Below are 18,321 nucleotides of genomic sequence, written 5' to 3'. Positions count from 1 at the left end.
TTCACTTGTCCAGTTTTCACAACATCTCTGGGAGGATCCAAAATCTTTTACTCTTCTTTTGTTATTTATTAGAATTGTCCATATAATAACCCAAGAGAATAAACAATAACAGCACTTCAAATGAAAAAAGTGTTTTTTTCAATTTTTGTTAATGTGTATTTCTCTCTCACTTTGAATTTGAGTATACGGTAATTTGATTATATTTTTTAATTATTACATAATATTATAATACGGAATGCAGTCTTCATTAGAAAAAGTGATGCAAATAGCAAGGGATTGAATAAATCAGAAAAGTTCAATGGTTAGGCCAGGAATTTTAGCATGAGATTTGACCCAGTAATATACTAAACTTCCGTCTTTAAATGGACAAAGAAGTAGTGCCTGAAAATCTAGAGTGTCTGCATCTCAATTCTGTTGCCTGTCATGGATTGGCAGAGAGCAGATGGAAGGAAAAACATGACTGGCTATATTTGAAAAAAGGTAATATAGAGAACCCCTTGTAAGTGGAGGAAAGCATGTTGATCATGCTATTCTAAATGCTACACCTGATCATTCATTTCTATATTCCATCTCTTTGTTTTCTCCCCATTTCCTGTTTGCAGGGCTCAGCTGGAGCTCCTGGGAGAGAAGGTGAAAGGGGTGACATGGGGCCTAAAGGACCCAAGGTAAGGCCTGCAGCTACCAGGAATAGACTTAGGTTTGTTTTGGTTTGCTTTATAATATTAACTTGATTTAATCAGCTAAGCCTTGTTTTAAGACTATGTTCAAGACAGAGGAGGTGTTTTTGTCATTCTCCATGTCTTTCTTGAAAATTCAGATTCATAGCATTTTTATTAAATTGTTCATTATCTTTCAGTTGGTGTTTCTTGCCAACTGAATTGGATTCTTCTATACTGCTGGTTCATTAAAGTCCTATTAAACTTAAAAAAGAAAGTCAGTTTGATATAATGATTGAGGATAGAACCAGGAGACTGTGAATTCTAGTCCTATCTTAGGCATGAAGTCATCTGGGGCAGTCACTCTCTCCTAGCCTTCGGAATGAGACACCTAGGTAGAAGGAGGCAATGGCAATAGCAAACTACTTTAAAAAAACCTTGCCAAGAAACCTGTAGGGACTTGTCCAGGCAATTGTCAGGAGTTAGCGCTGACTTAAAGGCACACATGAACCCACACACATGCGCGCACACACACACACACACACACACACACATACACAGACAAAAGGTCAGCTGATTATTTATTAATGGTGGTCATGAACAGACTTTTAAATTGTAAAAAAGTTTATATAAATATTAACTATAATTTCTAAAATATTAATGTTGATAAACATAAAGTTGGTTAGATTTTACATTTCTTATTCGAGATTATATCTAGTAAGAAAGTTGTGATTTCATTTTGAATTAAGTTTTCTGCATTGTACCATGCATATCTTTCCAGTACTTTTGATTTTTTTTGTTTTAATGTATCTACCACTTTTGGTAATTTTTTCTTCTTTTTCCGGGCATTTCAATTGTCTATTATTGTGTTTTCTTTATCGTGGAAATTATTGATGGAGTTGTATACCATGTATAAAAGATTTGGTACTAACTTTCTTTCAGATTATAAAAGAAAGCTTGGAGTAAATTTTATGGAATTGGTGATTTTATGAATGTTGCAATATAATTAAATCTAAGTAAGCTGTCCAGAGTCATTAGAGTTGATGGTATACAAATAATCGTAATATATAAATAATAAGAGCTAAGTTCAGTTGTCATACAGATTAGTAAGAAGCAAACTTCTGGAATCTTATATATGAAATGTTTGAATTGTATGTTTACTTTCTTGTTTTAATCATAGGGTGATAGGGGAAGACCTGGCTTAAGTGTTCCTGGTCCCAGGGGATCACGGGTATGTTTTTATGGTGTGGCATATTTATATTAATTCCTAATATGAAGAGGCTTCCCAGAACAAAGCAGAAGCACCATTAGAAAAGTTCATTTGTGGAACAATCAATGAGAAAGTCTCTTCTCTCTGTCTTTTATTCTCCTACTTATATTTTTAATCCTTCCAAGAACAGCGATTTCCTGGCTGGTTTAGAAACCAAAAAACTCTCTCTCTGGGAAGGCAGAGTCATTTACATTCACGTCCTTCTCTTTTGAACTTCTTAGAATGATCCTGCAAACATGCAGAAGCATGGTTTTCTGACAGTTTCAGGAAATGCTGCCAAATTTAAAGCTGTAAAAACAATGTCTTTGTGAGTATTTTTGTTGTGAAAGATAAAAAAACAAGAGAGTCCTTATCCTTCTTTTAACATTTACTAAAATAAACACAGCCCCCCCTTCCCCCTCTGCCTCCCAATATTTTCTAAAGAAATTAATCTCCTCTTCCCATCTCTTCCCATGATGCTCACATCATGGATAAGTAAAGGAAATGAGGTGAAAAATATAGCAAAGCATTGATTAAAAACATACAACAGAAAATCATTTTCTAACTAAGCAGTTTTACAATGATTTTCCTTTACAAGTAGATGAAGGAATTATCTTTGCAACTGATTATTTTAAATGCAGATCCATTTTAAAAAGTGCAAAAATTTTAATACTTAAATAAAGAGCAATTAAGGAAATGTTTTATAAACAATAGCATATTGTATACTTTAAACTGTTACTATGAGGTAAAGAATATATTTTTTGAATGTTTAAGCAATATACATTCAATTCATTGTTCATTGACAGAGAAAACACTGACAGACCATATTTAGCCATAATAGATACATTGTACATTATGTGAATCAAGCCAACTGTGTCGTATTCAATGATTATTAACTATGATTTAATGTGTTGTGATGGATTCAGTTTTTTGGAATGTTGCTCATCAGATATTTTACTACTCTCATTCTTTGTTGAAACCAAGGGAAATTGCTTGATTCCCTTGGCCCTCCAAAAATTATGTTTGTCTGTTAACTAATCTAATTAATTTATTGATCACCATATGAAATTTTATGTTATGCTTTCTTATATTTGAATAAATCTATGGCAAAACAAAATGAAAACTGGGATACTTTTCTCTCTTTCTAGGGTGACAAAGGTGAAAAGGGTCAACCAGGCCCAGAGGTATCGTACACTTATGTAACTTGCTTTTGCTAATAAATTGGACATTAATTGATGCCATGTTATTTTCCTTCACTTATTGAGGAATAGATCCCAGAAGCAGCTATGAGAACTGGCAGGAGGAAGGTATAGGTAGTATCCATAGTGGAGTTGTTCTGGGGTCTCCTGAGTTGCCAGTAGGATACCAAAACAAGCCACAAGATTAATACCAGTATTTCTCAGCTCAGCAACTTTAAGAGGTGTGGACTTCACCTTTCAGAAATCACCTCCTGCTGAGATGTTCTTCTCACAAACTTCTTTTTATTTCAATTTAGCTTAAGCCTTTAAATCAAGTAGAATCCTCTTTCTGAAGGAATAATAGAGGAAAATGAGGTATTGAGAAGAAAATAATGAGCTGTAGAGGAAAATACAAAACAATCTCTTCTTTATGCAATTTTTGATACAGGGTGCAAGAGGGGACCTTGGACCAAAAGGATTTAAAGGGAAAAAAGGAGGCCCAGGTGATGATGTAAGTAGACTCTTGATCTTACATTCTCTAAACTGCTTAAGAACTTTAACCATTTGAAGTCTAATTTAATATTCTGATTTAAAAAGCATTTCCTGCTCTTCCACTGCTTTTTGGCATATTATGAACTTAGCTAATGATAAACTGATATTTCATAATAGTAAACTCACATCTTTTATAAACTTACAGCTTCTTTCATAGGCTTTAAATTATACTGTTGCCCATGTAATCTTAAGAATTAGAACATCCCTTATATCTCATATATAATTGAATATAGAGTTATAATTATTGTATTGTATGTAGATAATATGTATATCATATCCTTATGACAAGGAGATTTAAACACCAAAGAGCTTGTGGTTCCAGGTTTCTCAGGCCTGTGGTTAAAATACAGTTGCAAAGTTTACTGGGGTACCATGTATGTTTCCTATAATGGTAATAATATCTGAAGCCTGCTGAATTTTCTCAGGATTCTTTAATGAATCATAGATAGAACCTCAAAAACCTAATTTAAATGTTGTACTGGTTGGGAACTGTTTCCCTCTTGATTCCATTTCTGCTTCTGGCTGAAATGATCTTACAGGGGTTTTTAAAAACAGTGCAAATGATGTGTGTGTGTGTGTGTGTGTGTGTGTGTGTGTGTGTGTGTGTGAGAGAGAGAGAGAGAGAGAGAGAGAGAGAGAGAGAGAGGGAGAGGGAGAGAGAGAGAGAGAGAGAAGGAGGTGGTGGGGAGGGAAGGGGCCAGGGAGAGAAATAACTATATACCCGGAGAGTTATAAATCCCCTTTAAACCCTCTTTGAAACAATTATCTGTCTCCAAAGAGCTGTCATTCATTTTCTGTACTCTTAAGTAAAACCTTCTTCATTCTCTGCCTTTAACTGCATTTCTCTGTCTCTCTAGGGAGGTGTTGGCCTTCCAGGTCCACCTGGATCCAGAGGACCAGATGGTGAATCTGGACCCAAGGTATTGTAGTTGTGCATCAGGTTGGACATTATTGCATGGCTCCCTTCCCTTTGGATGAGACATTTGAGCAATCCCAAACCAGAGAAGCAGGAGGCAAAAGAAGTGATTACCTTGATACCACCAGTAATGTGCTTTTTTCCCTAAGATGGGAAGAAAGTATGTCACTTTCTAAGCTCTGACAGCAGTCCATTTATTGCATGTCTGAAGAGGTTGGTAATGGTGCTGCTAGCACCGCAAGAAACATCCATTACTTTCTGAAGGCTGTAAAAAAGCAGGCCAGGTGGACGAGTCCTTTCCCCTTTAATTTAGTGCTTATCTCAGGATTTCAAGGAGAGCAAGTTGTATGCTGAGCACCCCTCTCCCCATTTCCTTGTCCTTTGAACACAATGTTGCATTAGAAGCACTCTATCATATTTCTGTTATTCTGTTCCTATTTATATCAAATTTATTCCCAAGAACCATTTTTGGCTCTACAAAACACCGTCAGTCCCTCAATCAGAACCTTCTCATTACTCTCATATCTGCCACTGTCTCTCATTCAGGCCTTTTGTATAAAAAATAATAAAATCAGTGAGATTTTTAAATCTATCTGTTTGCTATGTATACATAGAAATAGATTTATGCTTAAACCACATATTCATGTTCAAAACAAATAAACCTTTTCCTAAGTAATTAATCAGCAAACTGACATCATTCACTATCATTAAGTCTCTGAACGATGCATTTTTATACATGCCATGACACATTTTCTATGCTCTCCTGCCTTAATTCTACTTCTTATTTAAAGCAACACTTATATTTCCAAAAGCTAGTGAATATTAAAAAATATATTGCAAGTGGATATATTATTTTTCTTACATCCTTAAATCTCAGAAAGGATTCCATCATCTTCTTTTCTAGGGTGACCCTGGTCCTCCTGGAGATCCTGGCCTAACTGTAAGTCAAGAACATTTCTTATACTACATATTCACTTTGGTCACTTTGCTGCCTTTCTGGTATCAATGATAATTTGTTGTGAGCTATGAAAAAGCACAGCAAATGCTGCTTCACATTATTTGGCATAATAGAAATTATAATCAGAAGCTGATTTTGTTTCATATATATCTTAATGCATGTACTCTCTGATCATGTTTTGTTGAGATTAGGCAGATATTTGTGGACTTATAGTGTTACAATAATGGAACATTGGAATTCGCATTACTGTATAATATTTATAATAATCTACTGATGTCCATGTATCTCTTGCATACACAATTGTTGCTGTTGTTGTCGTTGATAGGACTGCGATGTGATGACCTACATCAGAGAGACCTGTGGCTGCTGTGGTTTGTTCGGAGTCTTTGCATGATCTTCATTTAGAGCAGAAGGGTTCTCTGAGAAGGGGGAAATTATACCATTTTGATAGGGGAAAGTTGCCATCATATCATGGTGTTCTTCAGTTATTTGATGGCTAGGCTAATTTTGGACAGTTTAGGGTAGGACTAGTAGCCCTTACATCAAAAGAATTTGCAGAACTGTAGATGACTCTAAGCAGTAGATTGGTTTTTAATTCATTGCAAATAGGCAGAAATAATCACAGCTTACTATGGATGTGTGCCTAATGTGGGAAATAACCCAGAAGGATATTTTTTATTTGTTTTTTTGGTTCCTTTAAAATTATTGGCCATTAACTTAGAAAGGATGCATTTAGAAGTGAAATAATGTACTCTTACTATTTTTTTTCCCTGGGATCCGAATTGACATCATTATTCACTCTGAACTAACAATGGCTGACCAAGCTGCTTAATTAATGCGATCCAGCATTTAGCTGTACCAGAAGCTTAAGCTTCCAAATGCCAAGCTTCAGACTATGTTGGAAGGGACAGTTTAGAAGCACAGCTTTGCCTAGGGACACATGGCCTGGATAATCTATGGTATTGCCTGACTTTCTGCATTTTGTATTCTAGTGCCCTCGGACCATTATCTCTCACCATTCTTATTGGTCATGTTGTCTGGCCATATTAGCCACCATTCTTATTGAATAGAGGGAACAGGCCAACATATTTAGAGAATGCCAGTTGGGGAAAGCTAGTTTAGCATGTACACTTAAAATGTTAACCCCTGGTTTGTTCACATGTGCAGTGTTCAAATAGACTTCAGGAGGCTCCATACTTTAAAATACTTCTCAGTACAATACGGTGCATTGTTGTTATGGTTCTGGACTCATTTTATGGTACAACTCCTGACTATTTTGTCTTCCTTTTCCATAGATTGTGAGAAGCGGTGTGGTCCATTGGACATTGTCTTCGTCATAGACAGTTCAGAGAGTATCGGCTATACCAATTTTTCCCTGGAGAAAAATTTTGTTATCAATGTGGTGAGCAGACTAGGGTCCATTGCCAAAGATCCAAAATCTGAGACAGGTCAGTGACTGATGATTTCTTCCTACAGCTGAATATTCTCCATAGCTGTAATGGTCTCCAATACTTGTATGATGACATACATTTTTTCAGTGTTGCAATTGCAACATAGGAAGCAATATCTGATCCATGTCACTATTGCAAATATTTGCTATCTTGACCCATCAATATTCCACACTGGTCTAATTTTTAAAAAGATATATAGAAAAATCTGTATTTGGACCCAGTTTTCTCTAACATACCCACAGCCCTTTCTGATCAACCTCTATGTGCATTGGAAGCTTCACTGAGGTAGTTGATTTTCTACTTCATTAGTGCTGCTCTTAAGGGAAGGATGATACAGTAGAAGAGCCTCCAGTGGTGTCATTCATCAGTACAAAGAAGATCCAAAATGTCCTTTTAGGTCTGTTCTAGAGAGCAATATCAATGGCAACTGATGTCTTTGTGGTCGCCACTTGGGATGTGACATTATGTCAGTGTCAATTGTTATTTGACTTGGGAACCATCCCTTTCTCTAAATATCAAAAATGATACTTTTTCTGAGGATTATTTTACAGTAATTGTATTAATGGTCTCTAAAAATGATTTCAAATCATTGGCCCAGTACATATGTGAATCTGCATTCAAACAGGCCGGGGGTTAGAGATCACTGTGATGAAGGGGAAATAGAATATCAAAATCTAGGAATTTTGACTGAGTTTATTTTCCTGGCAGGTGCCCGTGTTGGAGTGGTACAGTACAGTCATAAGGGAACCTTTGAAGCCATCCAGCTCAATGATAAGCGCATTGACTCACTCTCTAGTTTCAAAGAAGCAGTGAAAAAACTGGAGTGGATTGCAGGGGGCACCTGGACTCCCTCTGCGCTTCAGTTTGCCTATGAAACACTCATCAAAGAAAGCCGGAGAGATAAAGCCCGGGTGTTTGCTGTGGTGGTGACTGATGGACGTCATGACCCTCGAGATAAAGACTCAAACTTACAAGCCCTCTGTGATGGAAATGTTGTGGTCAATGCCATTGGGATTGGAGACATGTTCAATGTAGATGAAGAATCGGAGACTCTGAAAGCAATTGCTTGTAATGACAAGGACAGAGTCCAAAGAATGAAAGTGTTCACTGATTTAGTGGCTGAAGAGTTCCTTGACAAAATAGAGATTGAACTCTGTCCAGGTCAGTCAATGCAAGCTTCGCTAAGGCTAATTGCAAGAAAGTAATATGGCATGTCAGAGTTTTCATACATTTGGGCTAAGTATTATGTTCATGGCATTTCCATTTTAAAAAGTAGCAACTGTCAAGGTCTAGTGATAATCAGAATTGGAAGGAATGGCCAGAAGGGAATGCTCTGGTCCAGCAACGAGGCTTTCGTTTTCAAATATTGACTGAACTATGACTTAAATCATAGTTTGTGTGGGAGAAAATTGCATTGTTTCAGTAAGATAACATTCATACCCGACTGCATTTATAGTTCACTATGAAGAAAACTGCATTTGCTAATGCAGTTTAATTAAAAAGGCCTGTGCAGTACAGAGCACAGACTCAACATATTTTGTACCCACTAGTAAAGTCTTAAAGGACAGTTTTCAAAGATTGATCAATGTAGTCATTGCCAATCTTAGAGTGAGTCTAAATACTAATTCTACACTCTGACACTTGATTAGGCTATCATCCTAAATGAAAATGAGATTCAATTGATTTGTTGTTAATGATGCAGTATTCCCTAATCCCTTTGCTAGGGATTCCTAGGCCAACATGTCATTGTTCCTGCATGGAAGATCATTTTGAATCATAAATGGCCCAAGAAAAAGGATTAATTAGCTTCTCTTGGTTGCACTAATTTAAAACTTAATATTTTTAATATCCTGCCTAATTGTTGATAGGTATACATTGCATATTGTTGTAGTTATAAGCTAAATGTGATCTGAATGATTTCCATCGTATTTTTTACTCTTTTTTCAGATCCTCAGATTGTCTGCCCTGAACTGCCCTGCCAAACAGGTAAAACAAAAATAATTAAAACTATGATCCTCTTTCCCCTTCCTCTCCAATTTCACTGTATAAAAGAATTCTGAGCTAAACAAAGAATGGGCATTCTAACTCATATTTTTACATTATTTCTAAATGTTATTCCTTCCTAATGTTTAATTCTACAGGTAGGTACATTCTTGTATTATAGCTATTTCGCTTTATAGTTATGTTTTAAATATCCCAAGTCTTTTGAAACAGTAGTATCTTAAAGCATAAAAACCTCTTCTGACATGTCCCTTTTGAAAATAGCAACCTAATCTTGGCCCAGAGTCTAACCATAAGAAAGTAAAGGTCTTAATAGAAGCACTTGGGGAAATTGCCATTAATCCTCAGTGATCAAATGCTGGCTTATGTTTTGACACACCATAAATCATTGATATTGCTCCTTTGCTATTTTCCTTTGTTCAAGAATAATTGTTTCAAAGACCATAAGAGAACACAAATTTCCTTCATGTCTTCATTTAAAGGAACAATAGAACTTGTACATATTGTAGTCAGTTTAGTCCTAAAGTACTGGATCTCCATCTCTTTGCAATGAATAGAAAAGACCGATGGGGCATCAGTGGGGAAGGATAAGGTGCCCCCCATCTGGATCAAGGGATTCAGCACTGTACATTGAAAACAAGTATCGGTTCAGTAGAAAGCAGCCTGGGCAGGGGATAAATACATTAGCCTGATCAAAACTGTGCCTGAACGAAAAGTAGAGAGAAGAATATTAAGTGTATTAATGCTTTTCAGTTGATACTGAGAAAAATGTGCTGTATTGCCATTTGAGCTTTGTACTGGGCAAGATTTTTTTCTTTTCTAAAAACAACCACATTTTCAGCCTTGTTTACTCACCATATTAATGCCTGTCATAAACATGTACACTCTCTGTAGTAACTAAAAAGACACACAGCAATAAATTAATATTAATACATCCGTGGTAAAAATCAAATCAAGCTGAACTGAATCTGAACTTTCTGGAATTTACTATAAGTTGAGGGTCTGCTGGTATCTTTAAGGGTCTTGTAGGCAGCCTGGCACCAATAGATACCATGTTGCCTACCTATGATATGGGTGCTTGTGGGCTAGAGTCCATTTGCTGTGGTCCACAAACTGCCATCATTCTTTTGATAATCTTTAAGGAACTTCAGCATTGTGTGTGCTGTAACAGACTAACATTACTGCCTATTTGTACTTCTAGCTAAATATCTATATGTAGTGCTCATGTAGTAGTAGTAGAAATACTAGTAGAAATTTTGGCTACTTTAAAATGTTTATTTTTGCTTGTTAACTTTTAAATGTCCCAATAATTGCATTATCTCAAAGGAGTCATAAATGCAGTACATAAGATCACATTAAAGCCAGCAGCAGAATAAACAATATGAAGTTTTAAAAGCACTAAAGTTATTTTAAAATGCCTTGGAAGATATAAAAGGACTTTTCATGGCCCTGACAAACTATAGCATATGGGGCTCTAGAGAAAGTATTATCCAGGGACTACCATATTTAAACTCACTGGCCAGCAATTCAGCACCAGTATCAGTATATAAAACCAGCAGGATCTGAAATCAGAGCATAGCCCTGAAAATATTCTTTTGACACTCACTTGCAGATGGGAGGTACCCAATTACTTTCCGCCCTATGGAGGTCGAGATAACTTTGCCCAGCACCAAACCTATGATCGCCCAGTTCCTGAACTCCACGAGGGAGATCCAGGACCCCAGCATGTATACCCAACTGGTGGCCACCTTGGCCTATACCGCCGAAAAAGCCAAGTTTGCCACTGGACATGAGCGGCAGGAGTGGATGGACTTGTTCATTGATACTTTTAAAATGGTGCACAGAGAAATTGTGGGGGATCCAGAGACTGTAATAGGACTTTGCTGAAATTATTATTTTGCCTCTAAGACAAAAATAAATTTACGGTTTGGCCTACAGAATTTAAAGATATTTAAAAGGGCAGCCCTTTTAGCTGAAGAATTTCTCCTTTACTTTTTATTAATTCCAGATTATAACAAAGAAGCTTCTAGAATAGGAATGTTCTCAAATGTCTGCTCTGGTGTGGCTAAGGCTTACATGCAGCTTTACTTAATAACCAGCGCCCTGGTCCTGGCCAAGAAATGTTTCCAGTCACTGCATCTCCAAACAAAGACACACAGAAGGCAGGAGAGAGTAATCCTTTAATAAAACTTGTCTGGGCTGAGAGATTGGCATATTTGCTAAAGCAGAGATTCTAAGATCATGGTACACACACACACACACACACACACACACACACACACACACACTCCTGCAAGAATCTTGTTGTCAGTCCCAAAAGATTGTTACCAACTGGTAAGAAGCAGGGAAAGCATTAAAGAGATGGCTAGAGAGTAAGGAAGTTAATTTTTTAGAGGTTGTCCACACTGAATGACCACAAAGGGTTTTACAACAGATTCTTGTAGTTGCAACCATTATAGTGTTCCCCACAGCCACATGATTGTGATTCAGGTATTTGGCAACTGGTTCACAATTATGATGTCACAACATCCGATAGTCATGAGTTCTCAATGTGTGACCTTCACTATCAGTTTCCAAAAAGCAAAGTCAATGGAAAAGCTGACAGGAGATTGCAAATGGCAATCAAGTGACAACGGAATGTTGCAACTGTGCAGGATTTGCCTAACAACAGCAATTGGGGTAGTTGCAACTGCCATCATAAGTTGGCACAGTCATGTGATGTCATGCTTAACAACCACATTGCTTAGCAATAGAACTGCTAGTCCCAATTACCATTGCTAAATGATGTGGTTGTAAATGTAAAACAGTCCCAATTACCAAAGTTAAGCAAGGGCCACCTATATTTTAATTAATATGGTATATGAAATGCTTGCTATATTTGGAATGCAGACCAATGGTGGCTCCTTTCCAGAAAACATTTAACATCCTTACTCTGAAAAATCCAAATTAAGAAGAATGACAACATTCTGCCCTTTGACTTCCCAAATAATATTTAGAATATGATGTTTACAATTAAGTTGCTATATGGAGTGTTTCTAAGTGTTTGATATGTGTCTCTTTCTCTAGTGAAACCATGGCATGACCTTCATGTGTCTAACCCTAACTGCTTTTTAAGAACTGGTGAATATCTTGTGTCCCTTCTTCTGCCAACTAATTATCTGTAAATGCCTATCTGTCTGACTCTTTCTTTTACTTCTAAGAGCTTTGGTAGGTAATCCCATACAGTGGTTTCCATTACTTGTTGGACCTGGGATTGCATCCTGCCCCCTGGGTCCCACACCCTTGGGCCTACTCCATCCTACTGCCTTGCTTCACTTTCCTTTTCCAAAGATTTGAGAAAAAGAAACGTCTGGTCCACTGTGCAGCCTTTCTATACAGAGGCTGTCTCAGAAGCAGGTATCATTTTGGGGGCATCCACAAATGACCCAAGAATTACAGTCATTACCAAAATGGCACCTGCTTCTGGACAGCACCATGCAGGTCTATATAGGAAGGCCATGAAGCAGATCAGGTGCTTCTCTTTCCCAAAGGTAATTTTTGGAAAAAATAAGGAGTGAGGCATGATGGAGGGGAAGAAGCCCAAGAGTGTGTGTGACCCAGCAGGAATGGAAACTATGCAAGGGCTCCCTTGGTTTGAGAGAATCCCTGGAAGGACTGGAGCAGGCCATGTGTGACCTGGGAGGTGCTGCAGTGCACCACATGCTCCATCTAGATCACCAGCCTTACTTAATAACCGTCATGACTTATTACCATAATTCTAGACTCAATTGTGGCCGTAAGTCAAGGACTATATGAAGTTATTCTAAGCATGTTAGAAAAATTGTGCTAAGAATAAGTAAGGCTAGGGACCCAAAATTAAAACATTTTATATTAGATAGCAAGCAGTTTCACACCAAGCCTGACGCTGCCTTTCTGAGAAATTCCAGAAATATAGGGCCCCCAATAGCATGCTGGAGGCAATCTATATAGCTGCTGACACCTGCCATATATTGTAGATTATCTGAGAGACTCAGAGATACTAAGTTAAACCTCTGGCTCTGGAGTTTTCTTTCTCACGTCAAAAGACTGTTCCCATATGGCATGAAAAGCTGTTGCTATACTCAGAAAACCCTCACAGCTCTCAACAATTGTGTAAGGTACATAGAATCATGGGGCTGGAAAGGACCTCGAAGGTCTTCTAGTCCAACACCCTGCTCAAGGTAGGAACCTTATACAAAAGCAGTCAAATAGTTGTCCAGTCTATTCTTGAAAACCTCCAGTGATGGAGGATCCACAATTCCAAGAGACAAGCTATTTTATTAATTAATTATACACTCTGGCTTGTAATTTAGTGGTGGTGCACCAGAACATCTACTGATATAATGACCTTGTTTATTGTCTGGATTTGTCAAAGACCATAGCGAAGATAATTGGAATTGATTGGATTCTAGTTTCAAGGCATGAAATGTAGGATGGTGAAGCTAAAACGAAATCTATATTAATGCAATCTTTCTGTTTTTTATTTGCTCAGTTTCTTATTGTCTCCCAGTTATCCTTCCTCTTTTAACATTTTATGTTATGCTAATAGCATTTCTCATTGCTTGCTAGTCTTATTAACACAGGTGGCAAGTTTTAAGAAACCTGTATAAGTGGACCAAAACATACAAGGAAAAGAATATGAATTAACACTTATTTGGGGGGAAAGCCTAGAGATAGATGTGTTATAGGCTTTCCCTTTTACCTCTGAACCTGCATTTTTCGAATAACACCTGACCCAGTCAGCAGGTCAAAACAGAAAAGGCTACAAATCAACATGTGCAATGATGCCAGGGAGTAATGGGTAAGGAGGCCAAAAGTGACTTTAAAGAAAGACTTGGCACAGTATCATCCAGGCAGTTGAACAATAAAATACACTAAAACAATAGAACCCCTCTTTTGGCATAAATTTGCTGGTACAGACAATGCCTACTAATGTTTCCTGGCATCCATAGAAATAGTAATAATTGAGAAAAAATGTATAGGGAGAAGTATATAATCTAATTAATTTGTAAACTTTTGTCCATCGTTTACATCAATTGGTTAAATTTGATACACTCCTTATAAACTGGCTCAATCTGAAGAAAATTCCACTCAGAAACTAGTGTTCATGCTCAGGAACTTGCCTGGCCAGTCTGTCATATTGCATGTACAGTTATGCACTGGTTTTATTCTGTTTACTTCCCTAACATAGGCTTCAATCACATCTTTACATAACCTTAGAAATAATTTGAAACAGAGTTAATGGAAATTGTTTCTTGTTATTTCATTTTTGGCAATTCATGGCCAGTGATAAGGAACCTCAGCAAAGCTCCCTATCCCTTGTGTAAATCTGTTTTAGTTGTGATGTAACAGAAAACAAATGAAAGATTTAGAGACTTTTTACAGTGCTCTTCCCAATGAGACATTGGTGTACAAAAATGCTTTTATTTTGGGTAAAAGTTTGCAGTTAATTTATTTAGCCAGTAAAAGTTTTATTCTCCATAAAATGGTTTATGAATACATTTTCTGTTTTTGTTATTGTCATTTTTGCTAATCATGTCAATAGCAATATGTGCAATGTGCTTTCATATGTGAAAGCAAGAAATGAAATCTTAATAAAAAGTGCAAACCTTGGCTAATAGAGTATTATTTATTGTAACTTTACTATATGTTTTCAAACAAAAATCTAGCTAGGCTTAGGCCTTATTCCAAGTAAAGATAATCCTTGTTTAGAAACCAAACTGGGACCAGCAACACAGCCATTAACTAAAGTAGTCACTAAGTGAAACTGTGTCTCGGCTTGTCGTTCGTTCAGAACTGCGATAGGAAATAATCACCAGTAACACACAGAGAATCAGGGTTTACTTTGGCAATGATAAGCTTGCAGTCAAAAGTAAAGTACAAGTCGGTGTTTTGGTTCAAAACTATGACTATGCTTATGATCTGCCTTCAGTTTTCCTCTGCTTTATGGACCTGTGAAGATCATAAATGTGAGAATTGGTCTCAAGGTTACTTTTTCATTACCATTGTAACTGCAAACAGTCAACAAACAAGGACTATCTGTAGTGCTCTCCCAATACATCCCTTTCTTATTTGAGAAACTTGCAAAATTTCTCAAAATTCTTTGCACTAAAGAAACATTTGGAAAATATAGTCACCACCCTCTTAAACAATGCCCCTTTCCTATGTTTTACTCTTTAAACCCAGGGGAGTTCAGAGTTTTTTGGTGAAGAAGTTAATGGCTGAGTGGTATTTACATCTGTCTTCCTGCCGCCTCTATTTTAAATGCTTTTTAAGATAAATGCTGCACACCACAAAATTAATCAAAATTAAGTATTTTTACTACTTGAATTGTTTTATATATTCCATGCCATAATAATACCAACTTTTAGCACAAATACACTGGTCAAAAGGTTCCTCAGTTAAAACCCTGACTACTAAGGGGCTAGGGGCACAGCGCCCAACCCAAAGAAATGCAATTTTTAAACTGTACAACTTCTTTTTTCTATTTGTACTTTTCTTTTTGGTGCATGGATTTCCACTCCACACAGCACTTGATTTATAAACTCTGCCATTCTCAGAGTTTAAAGTCTCAGTGTTCCTATGAAATTACAGAAATGGGTTTATGTTATAGGGGGAAGAAGATAAGAAAAGAGTAAACATTCCCCCACCTGATCTCCAATCTTAGAATCTCAGAATGGAATGAAATCCTTTCCCCAGCTTTTTGAGTTATGTATTCTAAAGTCCTGATTGGTTTTTTTTTTCTTTCCCTACTCATAGAGCTTTCTGTCGCCCAGTGCACACAGCGTCCAGTTGACATTGTCTTCCTCCTGGATGGTTCTGAAAGAATTGGCAGCCAGAACTTTCGCAGGGCCCATGGTTTTATAGAAGCAGTGGCTGAGCATCTTACCCTGGCCAGAAGCGACAGTGACGACATGAATGCACGCATTGCCCTACTACAATATGGAAATGAGGACGAACATGACATAGTTTTCCCATTGACATACAATATTACTGACATCACAGATCGTTTAGCCAAGATCAAATATATGGACTCCTCTTCCAACATTGGGTCTGCCATCATATATGCTGTCAACAACCTTGTCATCAACACACAAGACAAGCAGAAGGCAGCTCGGCGTAATGCGGAGCTGTCCTTTGTCTTCATTACAGATGGTATTACAGGCAACAAAAACCTGGAAGAGGCTATTGATTCCATGAAGAAGCAGAATGTTATGCCCACAGCCGTGGCCCTAGGCAGTGATGTGGATATGGATGTCCTGCTGAAAATCAGTCTAGGAGACCGGTCAGCCATTTTCCGGGAGAAGGATTACCTAAGTCTCTCCCAGCCTGACTTCTTTGATAGATTTGTTAGGTGGATCTGTTAGTTGTGAGGTAGACACCAAAGCTTTTAAGCTCCTATATTGTTACATGTTTTTTAGCAAAAGTATGCTGCCAGAAGGTAGCAGGCACAAATTTTCAGGGGAATTTATTTTTATATTGCAAATTGGTAGGCTTGTTTCAAATAATGTTTATGGTGCTAATTAAAAACAAAATAATAGGAGGCTACAAAATACCACAGTATCATTTGTCACGCTTTAAAACATTGTTTAAGATCTTTATATTGTAATACTTTTGGTGCTGAATAGAGAAACCGTGCATTCAACATAAAGAACTATCATCTCCAGCTGCCCCAAGGATCCATCTTAACCCTCCTCTCCCATTATTTCCCACTCATCCATTTACTGGTAGACGGGTAATTCCATTGTGCCTTGATTCTGATCCTAATATTTCCTCTGTTTTCAAGGAGATACTTTGAAACAATAACAGGAAATATTTTTATCAGTACTGAGTCTTGCACTTGGCCTATTCCATTAGTAAACACCTAGTCTTCCTTGCTTTCTTTCCATGTACTTGCTTCAGGGTTGCAACATTGGATGGTTCCCCCTGTATCATGATGCATGTAATAAATGGACTTCACAAAGATCTCTGTAGCTATTTCATCTTGGAAAGATCTAGGAAAAGAAACGTTGTTCTATACAGGTAGTCATGAACTTATGACTGTAATTGAGCCTGGCAATTACAGTCATAAGCCATGATGGTTGTAAAGCAACTCACTATGTGACCCACCCATTTTACTACCTTTTATGGCAGTCATTAAGTGAATACAGCAGTCATAAAGTGAGTGCCATGGTCTTTAAGCAAACTCTTCATTCTCCATGAGGCAATTTTTGATGGAAACTGGAAGTAAAGCCCATTTCTGGCAAAAACGTAAATTGCAGAGTACTACAAATAGCCATAAATGCACACTGGTTGTCAAGCATCAGGGAAGAGGGTGAGATTGAACTTTGAAACTGGGTTGTAAGTCACTTTTGGGCGATCTGTCGTAACTAAGCGACTGATTGTAAGTGGAGGATTACTTGTACTGATAAGATATGGCATCCAGTCTTCCTGTGTCAGTACTGTTCTACTCCCAAAGAAGGAGTCTTTCACTGAAAATGGACATCAGTATAATGTAAAGAGATTCTGCTGGATTCTCTTCTGGATTTCCTGCTACATTTAATTGAAGCCAAGTGCCATCAGCTTTCAGTGTTCCATGTATAAATCTGGAATTTCCCTGACTTGACTTGGCAGACCATTTTTATTTTTTTCACAATAATGATGATAAGCACTATTGAACTGAATTCCAATTTAAAGTGTACTACTGTGTGCATAAAGGAGTCTATTGGAACTGTATTTAAGCATTCTGCTTTTATTAGGTCTTCATTAGAATAAACAGTTCTATCAATTTGCTTTCCCCAATCCAGGAAATTGCATAACAATCAATTTTCTTAAAGCCTGCAAATTTACATGAAAAAAATGAAAGAAAGTATGACTACATTTTTAAAGAGATGGGGGAAGAGTAATTGAAGTGTTACATAACAAAGATGATGAATATAAAAATTCCATAAATTATGAACATATGAAACCAAAAATATGATTTTATAAACATGGTTATAATTCAGAATTCTGCCTTATTAACATGGAGAACATTTTACTGGTTTGCACACTTCTACTCCAAATAATTTGTAGTTTGTTTGGGTTTTGTTTTTGTTTTTTTGTTCCACACTACAGAGTGTGTATACAGAGTGTATACTTTTTTATACTTTCAATCTTCTAGTGAAAATATATCTTTGGTTTTATTTCTAATTGCTAATAATCTCATTCTTTCATAAATGAAAGATTATACTTTCTCTGAAATATAGTGTGAACTATCCAAAGGGCCACTGTGCAAAGCCATACGAATTGATAAGCAATGAATACCCAATGTCAATGTATTCCTGACACACTGTTTCTGGAATAACATCCTTACTTGAGCCAAAA

General features: G+C 37.1%; 1 protein-coding gene across 3 annotated transcripts in view; it reads left to right on the top strand.

Moving 5' to 3' along the window:
* COL6A2 (collagen type VI alpha 2 chain) overlaps positions 1-18,118 on the top strand; it is a 56,574-nt gene extending 38,456 nt beyond the window's left edge. For 2 of the 3 annotated variants that reach the window (XM_070933155.1, XM_070933154.1), the window contains exons 18-28: positions 603-665; positions 1,837-1,887; positions 3,054-3,089; positions 3,532-3,594; positions 4,493-4,555; positions 5,456-5,491; positions 5,835-5,880; positions 6,805-6,957; positions 7,669-8,121; positions 8,908-8,946; positions 15,739-18,118. In XM_070933155.1, coding sequence (XP_070789256.1) covers positions 603-665; positions 1,837-1,887; positions 3,054-3,089; positions 3,532-3,594; positions 4,493-4,555; positions 5,456-5,491; positions 5,835-5,880; positions 6,805-6,957; positions 7,669-8,121; positions 8,908-8,946; positions 15,739-16,346 — 1,611 coding nt within the window. In that variant the 3' untranslated portion in view covers positions 16,347-18,118. Of the gene's footprint in view, positions 1-602; positions 666-1,836; positions 1,888-3,053; positions 3,090-3,531; positions 3,595-4,492; positions 4,556-5,455; positions 5,492-5,834; positions 5,881-6,804; positions 6,958-7,668; positions 8,122-8,907; positions 8,947-10,573; positions 10,849-15,738 lie in introns of those variants that run through there. The other variant, XM_070933156.1, reaches the window with a different exon arrangement.
* The last annotated feature ends 203 nt before the right edge of the window (positions 18,119-18,321 follow it).

This window comes from Pituophis catenifer, unplaced genomic scaffold (genome assembly GCF_029215685.1).
Source record: "Pituophis catenifer annectens isolate HBS135680 unplaced genomic scaffold, rPitCat1.0.hap2 SCAF_1, whole genome shotgun sequence".
Classification (NCBI taxonomy): domain Eukaryota; kingdom Metazoa; phylum Chordata; class Lepidosauria; order Squamata; family Colubridae; genus Pituophis; species Pituophis catenifer.
Note: the sequence above shows the minus strand (reverse complement) of the source record. Positions and strands in the feature narration are given on the sequence as shown.